We start from the raw sequence: 24,543 nt of genomic DNA, 5'->3' as shown, positions 1-24,543 counted from the left end.
CTGATTCAGTGGACAGATCAATGGTGAAAGTGGTAAAAGTGCGCAGGAGTTTTTGGTTGCAGTCCTCAGGGCTCCCTCATGAGGTGCGACAGACTATTCAGGACCTCCAAAGGCAACGTTGAAATTCCTGGGACTCTGTGTGCCAGCAGGGTTAAGGAAGCAGTATAGGCCACAGCAGACGGGCTGTTACTCTTCTCAACCAGCCAGATAAGACCAGCAGAGGAGAAAGAGCAGAGGGTTCAGGCGCAGACCTCTTCCCCCATGCTTCTTGGCAGGTCCTGCAAAGTCTGGCCCCAGACATTCAGGGTCTTTGAAATACTCATCCTCTTTCAAGTGCTTGTTCATGGTGTGTGACTTTTCTCCAGGGGTATCCATAGGGCCAGCTCTATTGCCTCTGGAGGTCCGTGCTCATGCACCGGAATAAGTAGTGCCGCTGGCCCTACGCCCTCTCACTTCCGTCTTACTACCCATGACAGTTGCTGGAACAATATTCTTTTGTGCTTCAGCAGTTTCTTCCATTGATTTTTTTCCAAACTCTTGTTGTAAATAGTTGGTAGTTCTAGTAGTGTGTCAGGTAGTTAGTCCCCTTTCAGGACTTTGTTCCCAGGATGGGGCATACCCTGGTCTCCGGGCTTCAAGCCATGTGCGTCCTGCACAAAACCTATGCCCACGAGTGATCACCACTCAAGTTGTCTAAAGTGCTTGGAGGAGACTCATGTAAAGGACAGGTGCAGGATCTGCAGGAGTTTCAGATCCTGCAGTCAAAAAGACAGGGACATTAGATTGAAAGCTCTGCTTATGGAAGCCACAGTGAGACTGGTCTCCAAGCCGAGCTGCTTGGACTTGGCACCGAGTACATCTGCCTCGGTGCATAGTGCACTGCCGGCATGGGCTCTCCCAACACCACTCTACTTCCCTGGTACCAGCAAAGCAGCACAGGAAGTATGCCTAAAGGAGACCAGGAAAGCTTGGGGGTGAGATGCGACCCACATTTGGGCCACTCACCAGCCCCTCAGAAGCATATGCCTGCAGAAGCTATGCCACCCACGGTACCTAGTCCGCTGAGAGATCCTCCAAGTACACCAGGCACTAGTAGAAGCAGAGCATACCTGAGGGAACCGTCCATGCCAAAAGCACCTCTGCTGCTTTTCTAGCATAAGTCCCAATTCAGGATATCTGCAGGGCAGCAACCTGGTTGTTGTTTCACACATTCACAACACACTATTCCATTTTCAGCAGGCTAGAGACAATGCTGGCTTTGGGTGCACAGTTTGTTAATCAACTTGAACTCCAACCCCACTTCCTGTACAACTGCTTGTGAGTCACCTTCATTGCAGGCACTGAAAGAAAAAATGGTTATTCACCTTTCTGTAACTGTTGTGCTTTGAGATATGTTGCACATGTCCATTCCAAAACCTTCGTCCCCTCTTTCAGAAGCGGTTGACAAGAAGAAACTGAAGGTGGATGGGGTCGGTGGGGCCTTTTATACTGGTGCTATGAGCACGTGGCCAGAGGGCGCTGGAGCTGACCCAACGGATACCACTAAGGGAAAAAATTCCAGCCGCTGTGCTCGGGGCATGCACACACCTACGTTGGAATGGACATGTGCAACAAATCTGGAAGAACAACACTTAGAGAAAGATTAGCAACTTTTATCCTGTCCCAAAACAGAAGAAAAGAAGTTTCTTCTGCTGTCTTCTTCCTACCTCCCTTAAAGGAGGAGGAAGGATCTAAGCATTTTTCCTCTGCAGGAAAGGCCAGTAACATCTTACTCAGGTGCTCCTTCTCTGCTCCACTCAGATAATTGGCAGAAAATTATTGGTGAAGATGAGCAGGGCAGTAAATTGTGCCTTACCTGTCCAGCTACAGGAGAACCTAAGGTACTTGCCCTGATACTCTGGGGGGAGGAGATGGTCTGAGCCCAGAGTGATGTATTAACTTTGCTCCTCTCAAAGGCAAAACAATGAGACCAATTTGGGGAGAAGGAGATCTCTGGTAGTCTCTCACTCTACACAGGTCCTTCTCCTTAGCAAAACAGAGAGTACACACTGCTCAAATTCAAGCTGCTTCTGCTTCAGTTGCTAATGTACTGGCTGTATGCCTATAAGAAATTAGATGGTAAGTTTGTGTCAAAGTACTTGAATTATTTTTCCCATACAAAATAAAATCATCTGGAAATAAAAGTTTTTACCTTTATTTTATTTTTGCGGCCCCCCCCCCATGTGCTTTTAAAAACACAAAAGCAACTTTGCCATTCTTCAGTTCTTTGTCAATATACTACCAATTTAAAAAACAGATTTTTGCTTGAGGAAAAACAGCTCAACTAAAATGTGAACTTCACGTATCCTTATCTCTTATATCAGAACACTAGGATTCCACAGATGTCAAGAATTTCACCTCGGTAGCAGTAGGAATGTTCATTATCATGACAGCCCTTTAAATACAGCCCTGTAACCATCTGAATGCCCAGACTAACTAAAATAGCATTAAGCTGGAATTATTAGGATGGAAATGAGTTAGACAGCTTGTGCCAATAATGTATGTTGTGTCTTAGGAGGTCTTGTAGAATTGCTGTTAACAAATATTACTCTGCTGTGCTTTCACACTGTTTTTTCTACTGATGTGATGTTAAAGAGAAGTCCTGGAGTGTTAGTTAAATTTATTTTAAAAAACTACAATGAGCTATACAGTTCATCCTTAAAGATACCATTACAGGATTTTGACTTTTGGATCTTGTGCCTTCAATCAGACTTATGCAAGAACTCTGGTCTTTTTTTGGACCTCCGAGGCACCTATAAGTTTTTTGTGGACTGGTCTGCTCCTCACCTTTGCCCAGCCCCCTGACCATGCTCCAATCAGAAGTGCTTCCAGAGGCTTCAGAATATTCTAGACCATTCTTTTTCCTTTCTGTAGTCAGTGAAGCAGCTCTCTGTAAGAACTGCCCAACAATAGCAGCTCTGGCTCTTGTTGCTCACTGCTGTTTAGGTGGACATGAGGTATCCTTTATCTATTTCCCTGGGCTATATCTACTGGCTGCTTAATACTCTAAGGCTGGGGCCATGTTTATACTATGGGGACTGTAGTGGCATAGCTACAGCACTGTAGCTAGTCAGATAGTGTGTACACAGCCTACAGTGATGGAAGGGGTTTTCCATTGCTGTAGGAACACCAGCTCCCCAAGCAGTAATAACTAGGCTTATGGAAGCATTCTTCCATTGACCTAGCTGTGCCTACACTGGAGGTTAGGTTGACATAGTTACAGCACTCAGGGATATAGATTTTTCACACCTCTAAGCACAATAACTGTGTTGACCTAAATTTTTGGTATAGACCAGGCCACAGAATCCTGTGTATCTGGTGCCTTTTAAGGAAGGGCAAACTAACTACCTTGTAATTTTACTTTTGAGATACTGGATACAGTTGTCAAAAGCACATTAAGTTCTATTTTTAAAGATTATTAGTAGGGCCCTACCAAATTCACAGCCATGAAAAACATGTCACTGACCATGAAATCTGGTCTTTGTGTGGCTTTTACCCAATACTATACTGGTTTTACAGGGGGGAGACCAGCATTTCTCAAATTGGGGGTTCTGACCCAAAAGGGAGTTGCATGGGGGTGGGGGAGGACAAGGTCATTATAGGGGGGTCATGGTATTGCCACCCTTACTTCCACGCTGCCTTTAGAGCTGGGCAGCTGGAGAGTGGCAGCTTCTGCCTGAGGGCCCTACTGTTCTGCAGGCCAGCAGCCGAACTCTGAAGTGCAGAAGTAAGGGTAGCAGTACCACAACATGCCCTACAATAACCTTGCAACCCCCCCACATCTCCTTTTTGGGTCAGGACCCCTACAATTACCACACTGTGAAATTTTAGATTTAAATAGCTGAAATAGTGAAATTTACTATTTTTAAATTCCTATGACTGTGAAATTGACCAAATGAACTGTGAATTTGGTAGGGCCCTAATTATTAAGCACTTACATCATTTTTGGAAATGGGTATTAGGTTTGTAAATCAGTTGCTTTTGAGAATTTTATCCATTATCTTTCAGGATTGCTATCCATCTACTTATTTTCAAATATTGAAATTGTATATTCTGGGTATTAACTCTTTCCTGCACCCGTTCTTTGGAATTTTGTACACATGTGGCTTTGATGTAATTTTTCATGTTGTTGTATTTAACTGCTAGGGAGCGCTTTTTATTTCTCACTTTTGAAAAATATCTGCTGGAATGTTCCAGGTCTTCTGAGATTTCTGGAGTTGAAGCATCCTCAGTGGGAGGGAACACTTGGGGCCGTCTTACAGGCCAAAAAGCTTGAGAGCAATGGGAACACAATTCTTACTGGAGGTATGGACCCAAAAGAGTTAGTCCTGAGATCTTCAGAAAAGCTTAATTAGAAAATGAGGAGCTATCCCGTTCATCACATGAAGGGTTCCCCTCCTCCCAACCCTGGAAAAGCTTTTCAAAAATAAGAAGCGTTAGGCATTATTTCACAACTAGACCAAAAAAAAAAAAATCAATAGTTGAAAAGTTAAGTATCATAATCTAAAATCATTATGGTGTAGCTAAGGTTTGTTAATGTTTGTGTTTAGGAAATCATGTCTTAGTCATAGATTTTTTAAAGCCAGAAGGTACTATTCTCATCTGACTTTCTATGAATATCCTGACTTAGTACTACATCTCAAAACACTAGGCTTCTTAATTCAATTTTAAACACCCTAGATACTTCATCTCATCTCTTCTCTCCCTTTTTGCTCAATTCTACAATCTAAAAGCCTAGAGCCTAGAAATTTTGGTCCACCTTCTGAACATTGGAATGGTGCTACAAAAGGCTAATGATGTCACATTTTACATAATTAAATAGTAACAGACCACTGGAAATGTGAATCAAAATGTAGCGTTTCTTTAAACATAGCTTTAGTTACTTATTATGCTAGATTTAAAAATGTGCACTAGATCTACACGTCTGTTGATACCGAATACAGGAGAATAATCTATTCTGGATAAAGTGAAAAGTTAGACACGGTAGAAATAAAACATGTAAAGAAAGGCTTATGCCAGCGTGTGAATAAATCTGTCTTTATTATAACTCGACTATACTATGATATGGCAAACCTGTTATATGTGTGTCATATAGTTACAAGGGGGAAATTGTTTTTAGTTTATTCTAAATGCTTTGCAGTTAACTTGGCAAAGAGCCTTAAACCAGAAGTATTTATGCTTTCCTCATATTATTTAAAATAAATAGCTTTGGGAGGGACCAGCTTAAATTCTAAAGATTTTACTTCTACCATTGAAAGCATTTTTTAAAAAAGTGACTAGCAAAAGGGGAAAAAACATGTAGGCTTTTGCTGTAGTTTGATGTTCTGACATATAAAGAAGACCTGATATATAGGAGTATTCTTTTTCCTTTTGCTTAGAAATGTAGGTCCTACGTCGGCTGGAAGAATCTACAGTAGTGTTTTGTTTTTTTTTAAACTTCATTTGACGTGCTTGTCTTAATATTTACTAAACTTTAGTGGACAACACTTTATACAAAGAAAGACTGTTGAAGATTTCACATCCTGTACTCTTCATTTAGGGTGTTAGAGCTCACAGTGAACATCCCTGGGTATATTTACATTGAAGCCTGGAGTGAGCTTCCCAGCCCACATACACAATCTCACGCTAACTCAGCTCAAGCTGGCATGCTAAAAACAATAGCATGGATGTTGTGGCTCTGGTGGAGACTCAGGCTAGCCACCTTAACTCAGACCCAGGGGACTGGGTGGGCTTGAAAGCCTGAGCTACTGCCCAAGCCACAATATCCACACTGCTATTTTTAGAATGCTAGCTCTAGCTGAACTAGCACAAGTCTGTCTATCTGGGCTGGGAGGTTTGCTCCTAGTTGCAGGGTAGACATAGTCTTTGAGGTGTCCCAGAGATCATCCAGCAAAACCAGGAAAGGAATAAATTTTACATTACTGATATTTCAGAGGTTTAAAAAAAATAATTCTGCAACCAACCAAAGTTCAGATTTTATTATATACAGAAAGGAAGAAAGAGAAACAAACAAAAATGCAAACGATTTAAAAAAAAATCCTTTTTCAATACCCTTTCTAATACATGTGAAATACTATCTATTTACTACCCTTTCGGGCAAACGTTATTGCTTTCTCTTCTGCCATGCTATTTTTTGTCACTGCTATCACCCCAATCTGCCTCTTTCACACAATAAAATTTACTTTATAAGCTGTGTTAGTTGATTAATTAGTATTTCTTATGTGTATACTATTTAATTAATCAAGGTACAGTTTTGAAGGGGGAAGTGTGGTAACACAGTGTATGTTTTTTCTTTTTTTAAAAGACTCCTGCTAAGAAAGATTCCACTCCAAGTACTGTGAAAGAAGACAAAGTCCATGTGTTGAAGTACAATATAGGGGATTTAGTGTGGTCTAAAGTGTCTGGTTACCCGTGGTGGCCGTGCATGGTTTCAGCTGATCCTGTTCTTCATTCCCACACTAAACTAAAAGGTACGTCTTCATTGCTGCACACATTTTCATGGACATAGAGACATTAAATTCTGGAAATTTCATTTCTTCATTTCGTCCATTCAGATAAATTGAGAAACCAAAATCCTTTGTGCTTCAGCACTTGTCTGGGCTACTTGTCAGTTAACGTCTTACTAGCTAGTAACATCAGATTGCATTGGAAAGAAGTGGTGTTCTGGGGAAGCTTAATTTAAACAGAAATTGGAAAAATAGTTTAGGGAATATGAAGGTAACACTTTCGATAACAATGAATTAATAGAAACAAAGGACTGAAGTAGGAGAGAAAATTCACAGTATAGCTCCTTATTTTGAAACTTGTTTTCAATATTTTAATGTTTGTGTTTTCAGTCAAATCAAAGAGAAGTTGATGTTATGACAGCAGTGAACAGGATAAATTCTTTTAGTGTCAGTATAATTATTTGTTGCTGCTTTTCATCAGGGCAGGAACATAGGTAAGGCCTTGCCTTGTAGCTTTTCTTATCAAACAATCTTCCTTTTCCCCGTGAAGCAAAAAAGGAAATCCTGTCTGCCTGCTAGAAGGATGGGTGGCTGGTTTGTCTCTTCCCTTACATTTTTCATTATGGAGTGACCAGTTCAGGCTCCTCTCTAAAATCCAGACAGTTTTATCAATCTCAAAACGGGTTGAAGTTTTAAAAAAAAAAATTCTATGGAATTCAAAATGAATTGGACAACAAGTTTCAGAATGATGTCACAAAAATTGTAGGGTTCAATAGAGTTTGAAAACATTCTAACTTTTGCTACTGTTCAGCAAGTTATGGAAAGGAGGAGAGAGAACCTAGTTTTACTAGGTTTCCCAGGCTGAGATCTGGTGTCCAGGACCAATTTTTAGTTGATTACAATATATTTGAAAAGTATTCAAGTCTCAGTAGAAACATTTTTGTAGGTTATAAATTTTCACAAGATTATATAGGAGACCTCTGAGGGAAGATTTAAAAAACTGGGTTTGTTTAGTCTAGAGAAGAGAACACTGAGGGGACTTAAGTTTTCAAGTACATAAAAGGTTGTTACAAGGAGGAGGGAGAAAAATTGTTCTCGTTAATCTTTGAGGATAGGATAAGAACCAATGGGCTTAAATTGCAACAAGGGCGGTTTAGGCTGGACATTAGGAAAAACTTTGTAACTGTCAGGGTAGTTATGTGCTGGAATAAATTGCCTAGGGAAGTTGTGGAATTTCCACCATTGGAGATTTTTAGGAGCAGGTTAGACAAACACCTGTCAAGGATGGGCTAGATAATACTTAATCCTGCCATGAGTACAGGAGATTGGACTAGATGACCTCTCGAGGTCCCTTCCAGTCCTATCTGTGATGTCAAATGGCTGCCGGAGGCCTATATTTTACATTATTGTTGGGCAGGGGGGGAATAGCCCTTTTTCTTGCACAAAGATGTCAAGTTTAAACCGAGAACTAAGATGTCTTGCCAGTAAAGAAGGAAAAGTTCTTTGAGTATGTTTTCAGCGTGGATCTCAGATTCCACTGTAGGTGTGCATACACCTGAGATCAAAATCTTTTGAATAGCAGTTTCTGTCAGGGGTGCATATGTCCTGTGCCACCTCATGCTTCTGGGTAAGAGCATAAAAAGCAGAGTGATCACAAACTTCCTTCTTACCGCTCAGGCAGTGAGGAAGAACACGAGTGCCTGACCTGCTACTCTCTTTAGAGACTTGAACTTGATTTTATCTATTGCAGAGGAACTTTACCTTCACATTTCCATTTGCTTTTTCCTCCAGTTGGACAAGTCAGTCCCCTCTGTATACATTCTTACAGCAGAGCCAGATGCTTTGTGCCCACTACCATGCTTCGTGGTAGATAGTAAATCCTAAGGGTTCAAACCCTTCCTTTCTGCAAAGGGCTGATTCCTTGAAGGATGAACATAGCTGATAACTCTTCTACTTAGGAGAGAGCCACATGCCAGATATATGGTCTGTGCACAAGTCTTTGTCCGCAAGGTCTGCAAATCCAGGGGATGTTCATGTTACCACCTGTTAGTAATCTGTGCAGGTCACTTCAGATCCAGAGGTAATTAACTATCAAAGTGAGGCTGAAAAAAATCACATCAGCCAGCACTCCCTCAAGCAGGCACCACACTCCAGGTTCAGTCAGTGAAAAGGCTAAGAGTACAGTGACCAAGCCAGATTTGGCAATAAAGCCAGCACCAGTTCCTCATGAAAAGGTGACTTGGTGAGACGCAGGCAGATGGAGCCTTAACATAGCTCCAGACAAGGACAGTCCCAGAAGGAGGACTTGAAACAAAACTCTTCCTATGTCCTCCACAAAAACTGGAGTAGCATGTGGGGTACAAGAATAGGTACTGACCTTGATTCCCCATGACTGTACCCTGCAGACGGCTGTTTTACAGCCTGGAGAACTCAGTGTTCTGTGTGGAGGACATCTTTTGCACTGAAGTGATGACTGGCACTGGAAATAATCACAATATGAGACAGCCGTTTGAAGAGATCTACTCCTCCTCTTGTTGAGCCACTCCTTTTCTCCAATGTCTAGTAGAGCTCCCTCTCCCACCTTTGAAGAGAGTCACTAGGGAGCACAGTAGGCTACTCTAACTGAGACATCCACCCATGAACGGCATTGGGCCAGCCAGCCTCAACCAGGCCAATATTCCTATAGCGTGCCACCTTGGCTATATTGGTCTTACTTTTGTCGCAAGTGTCTAGGAGCAAGACCGTTCACAGACATCCAGAAAGAGGAGGCGATATCATTCCCTAGTGGCATCAGTGGCTATACCACCAACACTTGAGCCAGACAATAGCTTCTGAAAACATGAGGCAAATGGAGTGACAGTGGCAATCCCCATCGCTACCCAAGGAGTCATCCTCATCATGAGATGAGGCATTGGCACTAGTCTTCATACCAGCAACTGACAACTTTAAAGTATTCCAGGACCTCCTGTCCCACACTGAGAACATCACATATGTTGAAGAAACACTCATATAGAAGTCCCATTGTTTTTTGATGTCTCAAGCTCTATAGCTCTGACCATGATCTCCTTTCTTATCAGCAAGATGTTCTTTGAGCTGGCTAAAGGACTGTGACAACCCCCTGCCATTCTTCCTCCCACTTCCAAATGAGTGGAGAAGAAATACCTGGTGCCTCCAAAAGACTTTGAAAACTTATGTACCCATCCAAATTGAGGGTCGCTCGCTGTGTTGTCACTGCAGGTAAATTCCAAGTTCACAGTGGCATAGTTAAGGACAATGATCTTTAAGAAGCTGGTCTTATTTGGATGCAAGACACATTCCTTGCCATATGGAGCTCCAGGCTGTGAACTACCAGGATATGTTTGCAAAACAACACTTTCTCATCTGGGAGAGGGTCATCCACTCCCTGTCAAAACTCCTGCAGGAAAGGAAAGTTATCAGAGAGGTCCAGATTGTTGCTAGAACATCTTTGCAGACCGTTATGGACACATTTGGCACAGCTACAAGATTGATGACCATGGCTGTCAAAATGAGCTCGGGCTCGTGGCTTCAAGTATCTGGCATACCATACAAGGTAGAAGCCACAGTAGAGGATTGGCCCTTTGATGGAATGGAGCTCGTTAGCCAAAGAACAAAGTACTTATTTCCTTAATGATTCAAGGGCCATCCTATTGTCCCTGAAAACCTATACACCTGGTCTCTATAGGAAACCATGGATTGAGGACACTGTGGTACTCCCATGGTTGACAGCCAGACTGCCCACAAAAGAAAAGGTCCAGGTATTCCACGCGATTAATCCAACACCATCTGAGGGAGCAGATTTGAGGGGAGCATCAAGAGTCACGTGTGCCAATCCAGAGCGTGTTTCCACCTCCATGAACCACCTTGCCCCTTTTCCACAGCACCCGGGTGTCCATCAAAGCTGACAAATGGGTAGTAGACGTCATTGACCAAGGCTACCATATCAGTTTCTGCCTCAGCTGGATCACTGGTTTTGGGGGGAGAGGGATATCTCAGTGGTTTGAGCACTGACCTGCTAAACCCAGGGTTGTGAGCCCAATCCTTGAGGAGGCCATTTAGGGATCTGGGGCAAAAATTGGGGATTGATCCTCCTTTGAGCAGTGGGTTGGACTAGATGACCTCCTGAGGTCCCTTCCAACCCTGATATTCTATGATTTCCCATCCTTTTTCAGTGATTCTTCTCATGAGAACCTATTACAAACAGAAGTGGCCTTTGCTTTATCTAGGAGCCATAGAAGAGATACTTACAGAATAGAAGGGAAGAGGCTGTTTCTCCTGGTATTTCTTTATCCTGAAGAAAAAAAGGAGTATTTATCCTATCCTAGACCTGAGAAGGCTGAATAATACATGTGCTACCTCAGATGCAGGATGATAGTGCCTGCCTTTGTCATTCCATATGTTCAGATTCAAGACTGGTTCGTGGCTTTCAGCTTACAGGATGTTTACTTCCACACAGCCATCCACCTGGCCCACAGGAAGTTACTAAGATTCACAGTGGGCATTAATCATTACCAGTGCTCTCCATGGCACTGAGAGTTTTCACAAAGTGCCTGTGAATAGTAGCAGCCTATCTGTGAAGGAAGAGCACTCACATCTACACTTGCCTGGACAGTTGGCTGATTGGAGGTGTATTTCAAAAGGAGACAATGGCAAGCTTCAAAAATGCCCTTTTCCTGTGTTAACAGCTAGATCTTCTGCTGAACTATGAAAATCATCTTATCTCATCACTGAGGATAAGATTGTCATGGAAGTCACAGATTCCGTGACTTTGAGACCTCCATGACATTTTTCTGCTTCAGCCCTGGGGTGACTGGGCTGGAGCTGTTAGCTGGTGGGGTCCCAGAGCTCTTTGGTGGTGGGGGCCTTAGAGCCTTCCCCTCCCTTGCAGCGGGGCTTGAGCTCTCAACTCCCGCATTCCCACAGGTTTCTATGAATTTTGTTTATTGCCCACGACCCGTCCATGACTTGTACTAAAAATAACTGACAAAATACTAACCCTGTTAATCACAAATGATAGTTCATTGGGGTCTTCAACTCCACATCAGTGAGAGCATACCTTCCCAAGACAGGTTCTTGTTAATGCAATCTCTGTTAATTGGGATAGATAAACCTGAGTATGATGGTACAGATACGTGTGGGGCTGTTTGGGCCATATGTCAGTGTGCATGCCACTGGCTAGGCTTCATCCTGTGACTCTGGCTCATATCAAGTCCATACTCCTGAAACACTCTATATGAGCAAAAAAGTCATGGTTCCCTCTTCCCATCATCACAGAACTGAGGTAGTAGCAGGAACCCAAGAACATACATGGAGGAGTGCCGGTGTCGGTTCCCTTCTTTATAGTGACTAATCACGACTATGTGAGGGAAAAATTGGGGAGCCAACTTGGACTACCTATGAATGCAAAGGACCTGGCCAATAGAGGACATGAAGCTTCCTGTAAAGGCCCTGAAGCTCAAGGCTATCAGGCAAGTTTGCATAGCCATACTGCCTGTTCTCCCGAACTCAAAAGTGCAGATCCTGGTGGCTAACATGTCCTGTTACGAATTACACCTGATAGGACACGCATACAAATGCTGCGAATTACACCTGATAGGTCATGCACAGTTCGAATCTAGGCTGAGGCACATAAAGTCCACAACTGCAGAGTTCCCAAAAGACACTAAGTTTATTATGCTCGAGCGTGGTGCCCCGCTGCTAGCCAGGAGGGGACCCTGAATACAGATTATACAAAGGTTATATACTTTTTAGCAAAGCATGTTGCCCTCGTGCATCGGAAACCTTAGCCAATAAACAAACCCTTGTCTTATCTACCACCTATCCCTGCTTGGTGGGGGATACTCGTGCTATACCAGTATGTTAATTACACAGCATGGTCATAAAGCCATGCATCAGTAACTTTTATTATCAGGATGGGAGGCCTCACATCAAGGCCAAGAGACAGGGAGTTAGAGACTGACAAAAACCAGATACTGGAAGTCAAGGCAGGCTAGAGACAAGGAGGATTTTCACAGGGATTCAGTATCTAAGGATCACTCCTCCTGGTGTATGATGTGCTGGCATTTAAACAATGGTGGGCCCCAAACCAAAATGGAGTCACATGTGCTAACTTTTCCTTAACAGTCCACAATGCACTACATAAATGAGGAGCTATATGCTTTTCTTCATTCTTTTGGTCTGGAAGCTATTGAACTGTGGTCATGCTGCCACTGAAATGGGATAACCCTAATGGCTCTTCACCTCTCACAAGATAGCAGCAAGTTGGTAGACTTTGTGAGAAGGCAGTCAGTTACCAGTCACGAGTGGTCACCGCAGAGCTCCATCATTGGAACAGATATTCCTTCATTGGGAAATTTCCAGGGTAGACATGTATGCCACCAACAACAATACCAAATGTCAGAACTCTTGTTCCAGATGGAGCATGAGCCTGGATTTGTTACTGGACTCCTTCTTTCTCAATGGTCCCAAGGCCTCCTTATGCCTTTCCACTGATTCCTCTGCTTCTCAGAGTGATATTCTAGATTAATTGAGACACATCAGCCTCATGACTCCCTACTGGTCATGGCAGTTTTGGTAGATGGATCTGGTATGTATGTCCATCTAACCGTCCATATAGCTCCCAGACTACCCACATCTGATTTCACAACACCACTGCAAGATACATCAACCAGACCTCAAATCACAGCTCAGGCGTTGGCTGGTTAAGTACCATGGACAGAGACTGTTCCCTGTCAATCCAGGAAATCCTGATAAAGAGCAGGAAGTAATCAACCAGAAAGACTTACTTATCAAAATAGGATTGATTCTCAATATGGACAGCCCAGCAGGGGCTGGACCCAGTGCAGGCATCTGTACTGAAGTTCCTCAACTACTTATTGCATTTTAAAGAGTTGGCTTTCACTTAGTTAAAGGTCTGTCTTGTAGTGATCTGTTTGCCATCGCTTAGTGCAGTCTTTTTCAATCATTTCCAGTGGTGTCCAAGTTTCTGAAAGGGCTCTTCCATACTTACCCATCAGTTAGAGAAGCTACTTCTGTTTGGGATCTCAGTATAGTTCTTCTGAGACTCTTGGAGCCTCCCTTTGACGATCTTTCAGAACGCTCCATCATCTCACTCTGAAGGCAATCTTCCTAGTTGCAATCCTGTTGGAGAGAAGAGCGAGCTATAGCAATTTGTTTGATTCTCTTTACACAACAGTCAATAGAGAGAAAGCGGTGCTGAAACTTCCCCCAAAATTCATCCCAAGCTGGCCTTGGAATTTCATCTGAATAATTGTTTACCTGTCTTCTTCCCAAAGCCACAGTTCCCAAAGCCTGCAAACTTAACTTCAGTTTAATAAAAGATTTGTGTGTCATCTGGGTGTAAGGAGAAACTTTCTATCCAGACCAATAACCCAGTGTTCTCTAGTTAAACTTATCCTACCTTATTTATTTTTAAACCAAACATTTTATTGTGGGAGGCAAAAGAAAGAGCCTTTCTAGCCTCTGTTTAGATCCTCTAAATTAATCTTAAAGTTAACACCTGGTTTATAACAGAAGAAACTGATTTTAACCCACTTATCTGGCACCCAAGTATGTGTGTCATACCTCTGGTTTTGAAGAGATCACCAAGTGCTATTCATTCAGTTACCATGTGACCAATTTACCCTTAACGTGTGTAGATAGATCAGCTCTCTGCTCTAAGTTTCCTGTGTGTTTGAGTGCCTCAGAAACATTAATTTAACCTCCAAGCATTCTTAAGGGGAGAAAAGTTAGAACTATGCACATTTTGTAGATGAGAAACTGGGATACAGAGACCAGCTTATTTGTCCAAGGTTACACAAGGAGTCTTTAGCAGTGCTGGGAAGAGAACCTAGATCTTTTGAGTCCCACTTTGGTGTCTTAAGCATAAGACCAACATTCCTTTTTCCAAAATAAATGGCCAGCACAATGATCATACTGCTGCTCTACCTGCGTCTGAAGGTTCTGTTTGGATTAACATAGGAATTGGAGTAATTTCTTTTACATGAAGCTTCATAGATTAGCTTACTAAGAGAGTCAAACTGTTAATCGGATTTTAGAATGAAAACTGGACAAACTATATTTGTCATTGCTCTTCATACTGCAATTTACTGAAGGATTTCAAAGTGTGAAAGTATTATAAACCAAAACCAACCCAGTAACTTGTATAAACTTACTGTTAAATTTTCAGGACAAAAAAAGAGTTTTCGTCAGTATCATGTACAGTTTTTTGGTGATGCCCCAGAACGAGCTTGGATATTTGAGAAGAGCCTTGTGTCATTCAAAGGAGAAGAACAGTTTGAACAATTATGCCAGGAAAGTGCAAAACAAGCCCTCATTAAAGCTGAGAAAATAAAGGTAAGAGGCTACATCCTACCCCCCCCCCCCTTTTTTTTTTTGCAGCCTTTTTACATTGTTATAGAAATGTCATCTGGTATCTAATCACTGGAGAAACACAATCTAGAGCGCTTTCATGACTGCTTGTTTTGTGGGATCTTCTAGTTTTGCATTTCACATTTAAAAACACAGAATGCATGATGGCTCAGTGAATGCTCATTACTTTTTGCAAATTGACAAATGTCACTGATTCACGCACAGAAAGATTTATTTAGTTCTTCCTCTATATCAGGACCATTCATACAGATGCTGGAATATTTGGAATATAGACATACTGTATACTCAACCTTCTTCTGATTGTTTTTAATTAGTATTGATGTTTTGTAATTAAAAGTAAACGTCTCAAACTGGCTTATATTTTTCTTGCAGATGTTAAAGCCTGTTTCTGGGAAACTGCGACCTCAGTGGGAGATGGGCATTAAGCAAGCTAGTGAAGCATTAGGCATGACAGTGGAAGAACGGAAAGCCAAGTTCACCTTTATCTACATTAGGGACAGGCCTCATCTTAATCCTCGAGTGGCAAAGGAGGCTGGTATTGCTGTGGAACCATTAGAGGAAATAGATGAGTCATGTTACTCGAATGAAGAAACCACTCAAAGTCTGAAATCGATGAAGGAGTCTGGCATTCCTGGCAAGAGAAGGAGGAGGACATCAAAATTGCTTGCGACTAATGACGCACAAGAAAGTGGTCAGTCAGAGACTAAGAATACTACCCCCCAAAAGGCATTTGAACAAGGAGAAGCCAAAAGAGGGATAGGCTCTCCCATCAGTAGAAAGAAAGCTGCAGCATCCACTCCACGAAGCAGAAAGGGAGATGCAGTGTCTCAGTTTTTGGTCTTTTGTCAGAAGCACAGAGATGAGGTTAGTGTTTTTTGTTACGCGAATAAGTGTAAGTGTTGTTCTATTTGTGTTCTGTTTTTTACACATATAGAAATCTCTTCCCTCTCTTAGTTGACCGAACACCTGAAAAGTAAGTTATATTTTTTTACAATGGCAGCCAAAACCTACAAGGAATTCCACAGATGTTTAAGAAGCTAATCCCTATTTCGAAAAGTTTCTAGTCTAAAGACACAGACAAAAAGTGGTGATGAGGTTAAGGAAGGAATAGAACATAAAATAAAGTGATTGTGATGGTATGTTTTGTTAGTGCCATTGTCTTAGTGCCGTTTTTTATTAATTTATGTTTAAATATTTATCCCCTACTGACCTTTTATTTAGTCATTGTTAGTTCCTCTTTACATTTATTTTTAATGCATAAACTCATGTTCCCAAGTACCCTTTCTGGCTTTCTGTTTATCCTTAACCCAACCATTCCCCATAAGTTAGTGGATTTATTCAATACTACTTGTACCCTTGTCTTCCAGTTTCCCAAATGCTCTACTTAGCTACCTAGGAGGAAAGGGAAATTGCAGTCTTTCACCCCACCCCACAAAAAAAAAGCTCTCAACAATTGTCCAAAGTCTGTGGAGGTCTGTAGTCTAATAGGATGTGGACAAAGGCCCTCCTTATACCCCTCTGGAGTAAGGATGATCTTGTGTTTAAATGATAATCTTGCCCAGCATCCCATAGGAAGTGTGGTGGAGCCAAAAATGAACCTAGCTCTCTTGGGTCCTAAGCTATTGCCTTAAACACATGAACATTATGTCTCTTCCTGCAACCCCTCTTCCTCATTCTGTTTGTTCTGTGCACTGAATGAGGCAGGTGTCCTCTAGGACAAATAATCTCTAATGTAATAAAGTTTTTATTATATTATCATAACATTTTATTTGACAGTTTTTTAAATGTAATTTCCTAAGCTTTTAAAAAATCAAAACACAAATTCCACTATGTGGAACCATATTGACCACCTGCAGTATGGGTCCTCACCAGGGCTTGAACCCAGGACCTTTATAGATCTCTACCATTTAAGATGAGGGAATAACTGTTGTCCTCTGTGTGGTCTAGCCGCTAGAGGGGAACATGACACACACTTTCCTAATGACTTAATCAGTTATTTGCTAGGCAGCTAAAGAATGCTGGGAATCCGAATTTCTGACTCTGGAGAGGAGAATACTCTAGTGCTTACAGGCAGCCTAATCAAGCACATAGATTTGGCACATTCATTCTGAAAGGCTAAGGGATGAGTCTTGGGTCTGCCATATTAGACAGCTGATTTCTATTTCCAGCTCTGCTAGAAATTCCCTTGTGCAACCTCTGTAAAATGGCAGGGAGACCTATTACTTTCCTTCCTCTTAAGGTTAGGGTGTGTGCCCTTGCCCAATAATAATAGGCTGTAAGGTGAATGAAATTAATAGCAAATCGGAAGAGCTGAGACTACAACTGATGGTCTTCTGATTCCCAGCAGAGCCCACCTTCCCATAGACTAAAAGATATTTAGCAGCTGCTGCTTTGTTTGTGTACCATCTAGAGCAGTTTAGGGAATGCCATGGCGATGTATAGGAAGCTCTGAGGAGATGGCAGCATGCTCAGTACAGCTGAAATCTTCAAAGATTTTAGCAGCAAGCAAAAGCTCTACTTAGTATGTGTAAATTATGATTATTTTTTTATCATCCCCCTGAGTTTTATAATTTGAACAAATCTGGTTAAATTTTTCACCAGAATAACAAAAGCACTCCTCTGACTTTAGGATCATCCTGAATGAGCATGAGAAAATTTAACCAGACAGTTAAAGTTCAGCAAAGTTTTATAAGTAACTGAAAACTGATTTATAAAGGAAATTGTTGGGCAACCTTAATTCTCTAGATGTTGCTACGAAATCTATCTAGAATATCTTAGCAACCAAATGGTTTTGGAATCCATTATATTGCAAATTACAACCATTTCTATATTTAGAGAAAGCCAACTGGGTTTTGAAAGCTTTTGATAGTGGGATGAAATAGTCTGCAGTTAGGAACATCTGGATTACTACTCTTTGAATGCTCTTTGAATCAGAAACATATTAAAAACAAACGCCCCCTTTCAAATAAAGCAGTTCTTCTTGGAGTGATAGTCCCAACTGTATTCCACTGAGGGTTTACGTATGTGCACCATGTGTCTGGAGCTGGAGGATTTGAAAGAAGTAGTGTCTGTTAGTCCATGCATGCGCCCTCGCTTTTCCTCATGGTTTCATCTGAGGTGATAAAGGGCAGGGCAGACCAACCGCATATTCTCACCATCACATGGCCTGGGTCAGCACTATAGTGTGCGTGTATATATAGAGCCCTACCAAATTCATAGCCATGAAGAATGCCTCACAGACTGTGAAATCAGATCTCCGTGAAATCTAACTATTGTAGGGGAAGGGGACAGGGCTGGGGGCATCCATCTGGGTGTTCCTACCGTGCCCTGGGGCCCAAGTAGTAGTCCCGGGGCTGGAGAGGAATGGGACTTCCTCTTCCCCTACCTGGCCGCTCTCAGACCCACCTCCAGGTACCTTTCCTGGCTGCAGGAAGTGCTGTGGCTGCACTACCTTCAGAGCCCAGCTTCAAAGGCAGCACAGAAGTAAGGGCAGCAGTCCCATGACCTCCCCCTCCCGTCCCCCAACATCTTTACGACCCCACCCCCACAATCCCTTTTGGATCAGGACCCCCACAGTTACAACACTGACATTTCAGATGTAAACATATGAAATCGTGAAATTGACTTTTTTAAAATACTACAACCATGAAATTGAGAAAATGGACCATGAATTTGGTAGGGACTTATGTGTATAGTGGGTTTTCTTTTTTTTTTTTTTGTAATGTTTAGCTGTTTTTACATAGTTTTTACTCATTTTAGTAGTTATTTAGAGTTGATTTGGGACTTCTGGCGGGAATCTGTTTATTTTTAAACCCTCCACCCCGTACCCATGCATGGGTACTGGACTATGCCAAAGATCCCAGGCTTTAAAATCTGAACCTTCTGCCAGCTGCACCTTCTTCCCATGTTCCGTCTTGATCAGCAACAAACATCAATGCTGGCTCTACTGCTTGGTAGAAGCCCATATTTCATCCTGGTGCAGAGTCTGCCAGTCCTTCCCAAGTCATACTCAAGAAGGCTAGGATCCCCGCCTCAAAAAGCACTTCATGGAAGTCACCATGAGACCTCAGTCAGACCCAGGCCAGGAAACCCGGTGCATGCATCAGCCTGAGATAGCCAGGAGCGTGTATCTGGCTACATAGATTCCGACTCCAGTGATACCACCACTATGGACCCCATGCCAGGGCCTAGTCAAGAAGTAAGGAAGCATTCACATAAGCATGGCACTAAGTCTTCCTCTAAACCAAAGAAGGGAGATGCGCCTTCCAGGAGTTCCAGCAATGGGGAAGCAGTGTGCTCCAAGACACACAAGCATTACAAGAAAATGCATGTACCAGCAGATCTGCCAGTGTCAGGTACCAAGCCATGACATTGCCGACAGTCTCCATTAAGGTATGGGACCTGTTGGCTCTGGGGAAGTCCACCGCTCCGGCTATGGAAAGGGTGCCGTTAATGCCAGAGAGGTCTGGAAAAGTGCCAGAGCCACACAAATTGTTTGCCCTGAGAGAACTGTGATCTCCATGCCTTCTACTCCCATCCACCTCTGCGGGATCAGATCTCCCACCCAAGACATACCACAGTCTCAAGGCATCTTTCATCACATCCTCCAGTGGTCCACACGCTTCCACCAGTTCCAACAGTACTGCCAATGGAACCGGGGTCTGAGCTTCTGTGCTCAGAGGATTCGGAAGAAGCACAGGGTCAGCCCATCCCTTACTGCCTCTCCGAGTACCTGAAGACACGGTCTACATTGTGGCAATATCCTCTTTTTCCAACCACAGAGGAGCCACTGGTTCCCTACACCCTGAGGCTTTGTGCAGCACCCACTGGATCCATCATGCTGGCCTTGTTGGGGATCCTATCCCCAATACTCATCCTCCGAATCTGCCTGTTCTGCAAGGGAGATGTCACCTCTCTCTCCATCTAGAGCACCCTCAATTAGGTGCGCCAAACTGATCATGGAGGAAGAACTGCTCAGTCCAGTTCCAGTGCATGGGCGCTTTCTGTCTTCCTCATCAGATGCTGCAGTGACTTCGGTTTCCTCTCACGCCCCAGATGACTTTCGGCAGTTCAAACATCTGTGTAGCGTGGCAGGTGACCTTCACGTCGCTCTGGAGGAAGTACAGAACACGCAACATCAGCTCCTGGACATGCTTCAGTCTTTGGTACCAGGTAGGATTGCCCTGCCAATCAACGATTCCATTCTTCAGCCAGCTCAAACAGTTTGGCATACTCCGGCCATGTGCACGTCTGCCCCCAAGGGGGTAGAAAAGCGATACTATGTACCAGCTAAGGGATCGGAGTTTTTTTTCTCATTTCCCCCACACCTTCCCCGCTCCCTCCATTCCCTTGTGATACAAGTTGCAACAGAACAGTCCAGACAGCAACACCCACGCTCCATTCTGGCTGATAAGGAGAGCAAAGAGTTGGACCTTCTGGGATACAAGGTCTTCTCCTCAGCAAGTCTCCAGTTTAGGATTTCAAACTATCAAGCAATATGACTTCTTGAATTATAGCAAACTGGAGGATTTAGTTGAGAAACTGCCATAACAAGATGAAACCCAGTTCCAGCCCATCTTGGAGGAAGGGAAACTATTAGAGAGGACAATGCTTCAATCAGCGGTAGATGTGGCAGACACTTCCTTATGCTCGATGGCTACGGGCATTTCATGTGGAGGAAATCATGGTATCATTGCTCTAGTTTCTCCAGGGAGGTACAAAATACCATTGAGGACCTCCCTTTCAATGAATCTCATCTTTTAAATCAGAAAACAGATGATTCCCTCCACACCCTAAAGGATTCAAAAGCCACACTTTTCTCTCTGGGTATCTACACACTTGCACCCAATCATAAATTTCTACCAACCACCACCCACACAACCATACAGGACTTCCCAGTTTTCCCCCATACAAGCTACCATGCAAATGCAGAAAGATTCAACAGTCTCACCTTCAAGTCTGCCTTCACAGCCTTCCTCCTCACACATGCAACCCTCTCAGAGAAGATATTTCTGAGGAACATTAGAGAGCTGTCAACTATCCCACTCTTCGGGGGGTCGGCTAGCACTCTTTCTACTAGCTTGGAGTTCAATAACGGACAAGTGGATGCTAAATATCCACTATGGCTATATGATCAAATTCATAAGGCAACCTCGTCTGCAACCCAATCTCTGGCACCTCTTCAGGGACCACTCTTACGACAGCATGCTCACCCCAGAGGTGGACTCTCTTTACTGCAAAGACGGGTAATAGAGCAGGTTCCTCTGGACTATCTAGGGACAGGCTACTACCTACTTTCTGAAAGGCAAAAAGAAGGGCAGTTGGAGACCAATCCTGGATTGCTGTTGTCTCGATCATTTCATATGAAACTTGGGTGAGTGGATGGTCACCTTAGCAGCCATCATTCCATTTTTGGAAGGAGGCATGTGGTTTACAGCTCTCTATATATAGGATACTTATTTTCACATCCACATCCATCTGGCCTACAGGACATCAAGCGATTCCTTATAACCATAGTAAGGAGTTGCTTGAAACTCCTAGGACGCATGTCATCTTGCACATATGTAGCACAACATGCGTGACTCAGATCTCTCCAAGCTTGGCTAGCATTTGTGTATCAACCGAGCAGGCACAGCCTAGACAAGGTAGTTACCCTTCCACCGGGGATTCTCAAGTCTCTTCATTGGTGGCTCAACCCACACTTGGTATGTGCAGGGGTCACTTTCTCCAGACTCCATCACTCCCTATGTCTGACCAACGATGCCTCGGCATGGGGTGAGGGGTACACCTTGGAGAGCACAGAATTCAGGGCCTCTGGTCTCTGGAAGAGCTGATGCTTAACATCAATGTGAGGGAGCTCAGGGCGGTCCAGCTGGCATGTCAGGCCTTTCACCCTCTCCTGGAGCGCAAGTGCATATCTGTCCTGACAGACCATACAACAGCAATGTTTTATATCAACAGACAGTGGGGAGCATGCTCCTCTCCCCTGTGTCAGGAAGACCTCAAACTCTGGGAGTTCTGCATAGCACACTCCATACTCTTGGAAGCGTCCTATCTCCCTGGGTCTCAGAACAAGCTAGCAGACCATCTCAGCAGGTCTTTTCACAATCACAAGTGGTCTGTTCGCCCAGACATAATAAACAGTATCTTCCAACAGTGGGGAGTTCTTTAGATGGATCTGTTTGCCACAAGGGGCAACAGGAAGTGCCTACAATTCTACTCCTTCCTGAACCACAGTCCGGGTTCGTTGGCAGGTGTGTTTCTTCTCTCCTTCCTACACTGTTGGTTCACAAGGTCCTCCTCAAGATCCAGAACAACGGAATCTCGGTGATCCTGGTGTCACCGGCCTGGCCATGTGAGCATGGTACACCATGCTACTTGAGCTATCGGTGGATACTCCAGTCACTCTACCGTTAGTTCTGGACCTCATCACTCAACATCACGGCGGTCTTCAGCATCCCAATCTCAAATCTCTCCACCTCACTGCTTGGAAGCTGCATGGTTAAACCCGCTAGAGCTCACATGCTCAGACCCCTTTGGGGAGGTTCTTCTGGGTAGCGGAAAACCTTCAACCAGAGCTACTTACCCAGCCAAGTGGAAAAGATTTGTGAATTGGTGCTTGCAGAGCCATATCTCTCCGACACAATCGTCGATCCCCTTTATCTTGGACTATCTCCTAAAGTTGAAACAGCAGGGCTTGTCTCGCTCCTCGATAAAAGGTTCATGTGGCTGCCATCTCAGCTTTTCACCGAGGAGAACATGGCCGCTCCATCTTCACTAACCAAATGGTGTGACAGTTCCTCAAAGGGTTGGACAGATTATATCCTCATATTCAGCGTCTCACCCTGGCTTGAGGCCTTAACCTGGAACTCTTGAGACTGATGGGGCACTCGTTCGAGCCCCTAGCGACATGCTCACTACTCTACCTTTCCTATAAGGTGGCCCTTTTGGTTGCAATAACATCAGCCAGAAAGGTGTCCGAGCTCAAGGCTCTCACATCTGACCCTCCATATACCATTTTTTTTACAAAGACAAGTTGCAACTGTGACCTCACCAGGCATTCTCCCGAAGGTGGTCTCTCATTTCCACGCCAACCAAGACCTATTCCTTCCGGTCTTTTCCCCGAAGCCTCATGCCAGTAGCTGCGAGCAGAGGCTCCACTCTCTGGATGTGCGGCATGCACTGGCATTTTATATTGAATGAACTAAGCCGTTCTGCAAGTCAAACCAGCTGATCTGTTGCAGTAGCAGACAGGATGAAAGGCCTCCCAGTGTCCACACAAAGGATATCATCGTGGATCACATCCTGTATCCAGGCTTGTTATGAGCTGGCAAAGGTCACTGCCCCCGCTCTGATTGCGCACTCCATCAGAGCTCAGGCATTGTCGGTGGTCTTCCTGGCCCAGGTCCCGATCCAGGAGATATGTAGAGCGGCAGTGTGGTCCTCAGTCCACACCTTCACTTCCTGTTACTCTAGATCACCCAGCAAGCCAGGGACGATGCAATGTTCGGCAGGGCTGCACTTCAGTCAGTGATTCCAGGAACTCCAACCGCAGTTCCTAGGTAAGGCTTGGGAGTCACCATATTGGAATTGATATGACCAAGCTTTCAAAGAAGAAAAAACGGTTACCTACCTTCTCGATGTGTTGCTTCTATCCATTCCAAACCCACCCGCCTTCTCCTCTGTCGGAGTATCTGGAAAGAAGGAACTGGGGAGGTGGCGGGTTAGCAGGGCCCTATTGCCATGCCATGAAGGTGCAACTCCAGGGGGCTGCAGAGCCAACCCAACGGATGCTGCTAGGGGAAAAAGTTTCTGGTGACACCTAATTGGAATAGACATGAGCAACACATCTCAAAAACAACAGTCACGAGAAGGTGAGTAACCATTTTTTCAGGATGATGAGCCTGGCTGCTGTAATCCCTTCAGTAGGGACAGGAGATAGGTTTTTGGCTCTTGACCTACAAGGAGTTTATTTCCACATAGCGATAAACCCATCTTACAGAAAATATTTACACTTTACTGTAGGAATGATATCAGTACAGAGTACTTCCCTTTGGCGTTTCCTTGGCCCCAACGGTGTTCTCAAAGCTCCTACTAGTAATCAATGTTTTCCCTTATTTTTTACGTCCGTGTGTGGAATGACTTTTGTTATGTGCACCAATATGGAAGTGGTGTGGTGGGGGTGAGGCTGAGGGGTTCGGAGTGTGGTGGAGGCTCAGGGCTGGGGCAGAGGGTTTGAGTGTGGTGGAGTGAAGGCTCTGGCTGGGGGTGCAGGCTCTGGAGTGGAGGCTCTGGGGTGGGGCCAGGGATGAGGGGTTTGGGGTGCAGGCTGCACCGGGCTGTGGCAGGGAGAGAGGACTCCCCCCAGCCCTCTCTCGCTGCAGCAGCCCGGGGTCGGGGGAGAGGCCCCTTTCCCCAGACATGGCAGCGCTTAGGCTGGGGCTGAGGCACCTCTCCCTGCCTGTGCAACCCTTGATAGCCTGCTGCCCAGCCCCGTGGCCACGCAGCTTAGAGGGAACTTAGTTGGTAATGGCCACTTACCTTCCTCAGGATTTTAGTCTTCCTGTACCTTGACACCTGGCTGCTCAGTGGTCTGTTCCATGAAGCAGTACTGTCATCCACTCAGATGGCCCTTTCTCTTTCCCAAGAA

General features: G+C 44.1%; 1 protein-coding gene across 6 annotated transcripts in view; it reads left to right on the top strand.

Annotated features, from left to right (window-relative positions):
* NSD2 (nuclear receptor binding SET domain protein 2) overlaps positions 1-24,543 on the top strand; it is a 151,736-nt gene that overhangs the window by 40,106 nt on the left and 87,087 nt on the right. For all 6 annotated transcript variants that reach the window (XM_073342741.1, XM_073342742.1, XM_073342743.1 and 3 more), the window contains 3 exons: positions 6,344-6,509; positions 14,692-14,858; positions 15,267-15,758. In XM_073342741.1, the coding sequence (XP_073198842.1) occupies positions 6,344-6,509; positions 14,692-14,858; positions 15,267-15,758 (825 nt within the window). The remainder of the gene's footprint in view (positions 1-6,343; positions 6,510-14,691; positions 14,859-15,266; positions 15,759-24,543) is intronic.

This window comes from Lepidochelys kempii, chromosome 4 (genome assembly GCF_965140265.1).
Source record: "Lepidochelys kempii isolate rLepKem1 chromosome 4, rLepKem1.hap2, whole genome shotgun sequence".
Lineage (NCBI taxonomy): Eukaryota > Metazoa > Chordata > Testudines > Cheloniidae > Lepidochelys > Lepidochelys kempii.
Note: the sequence above shows the minus strand (reverse complement) of the source record. Positions and strands in the feature narration are given on the sequence as shown.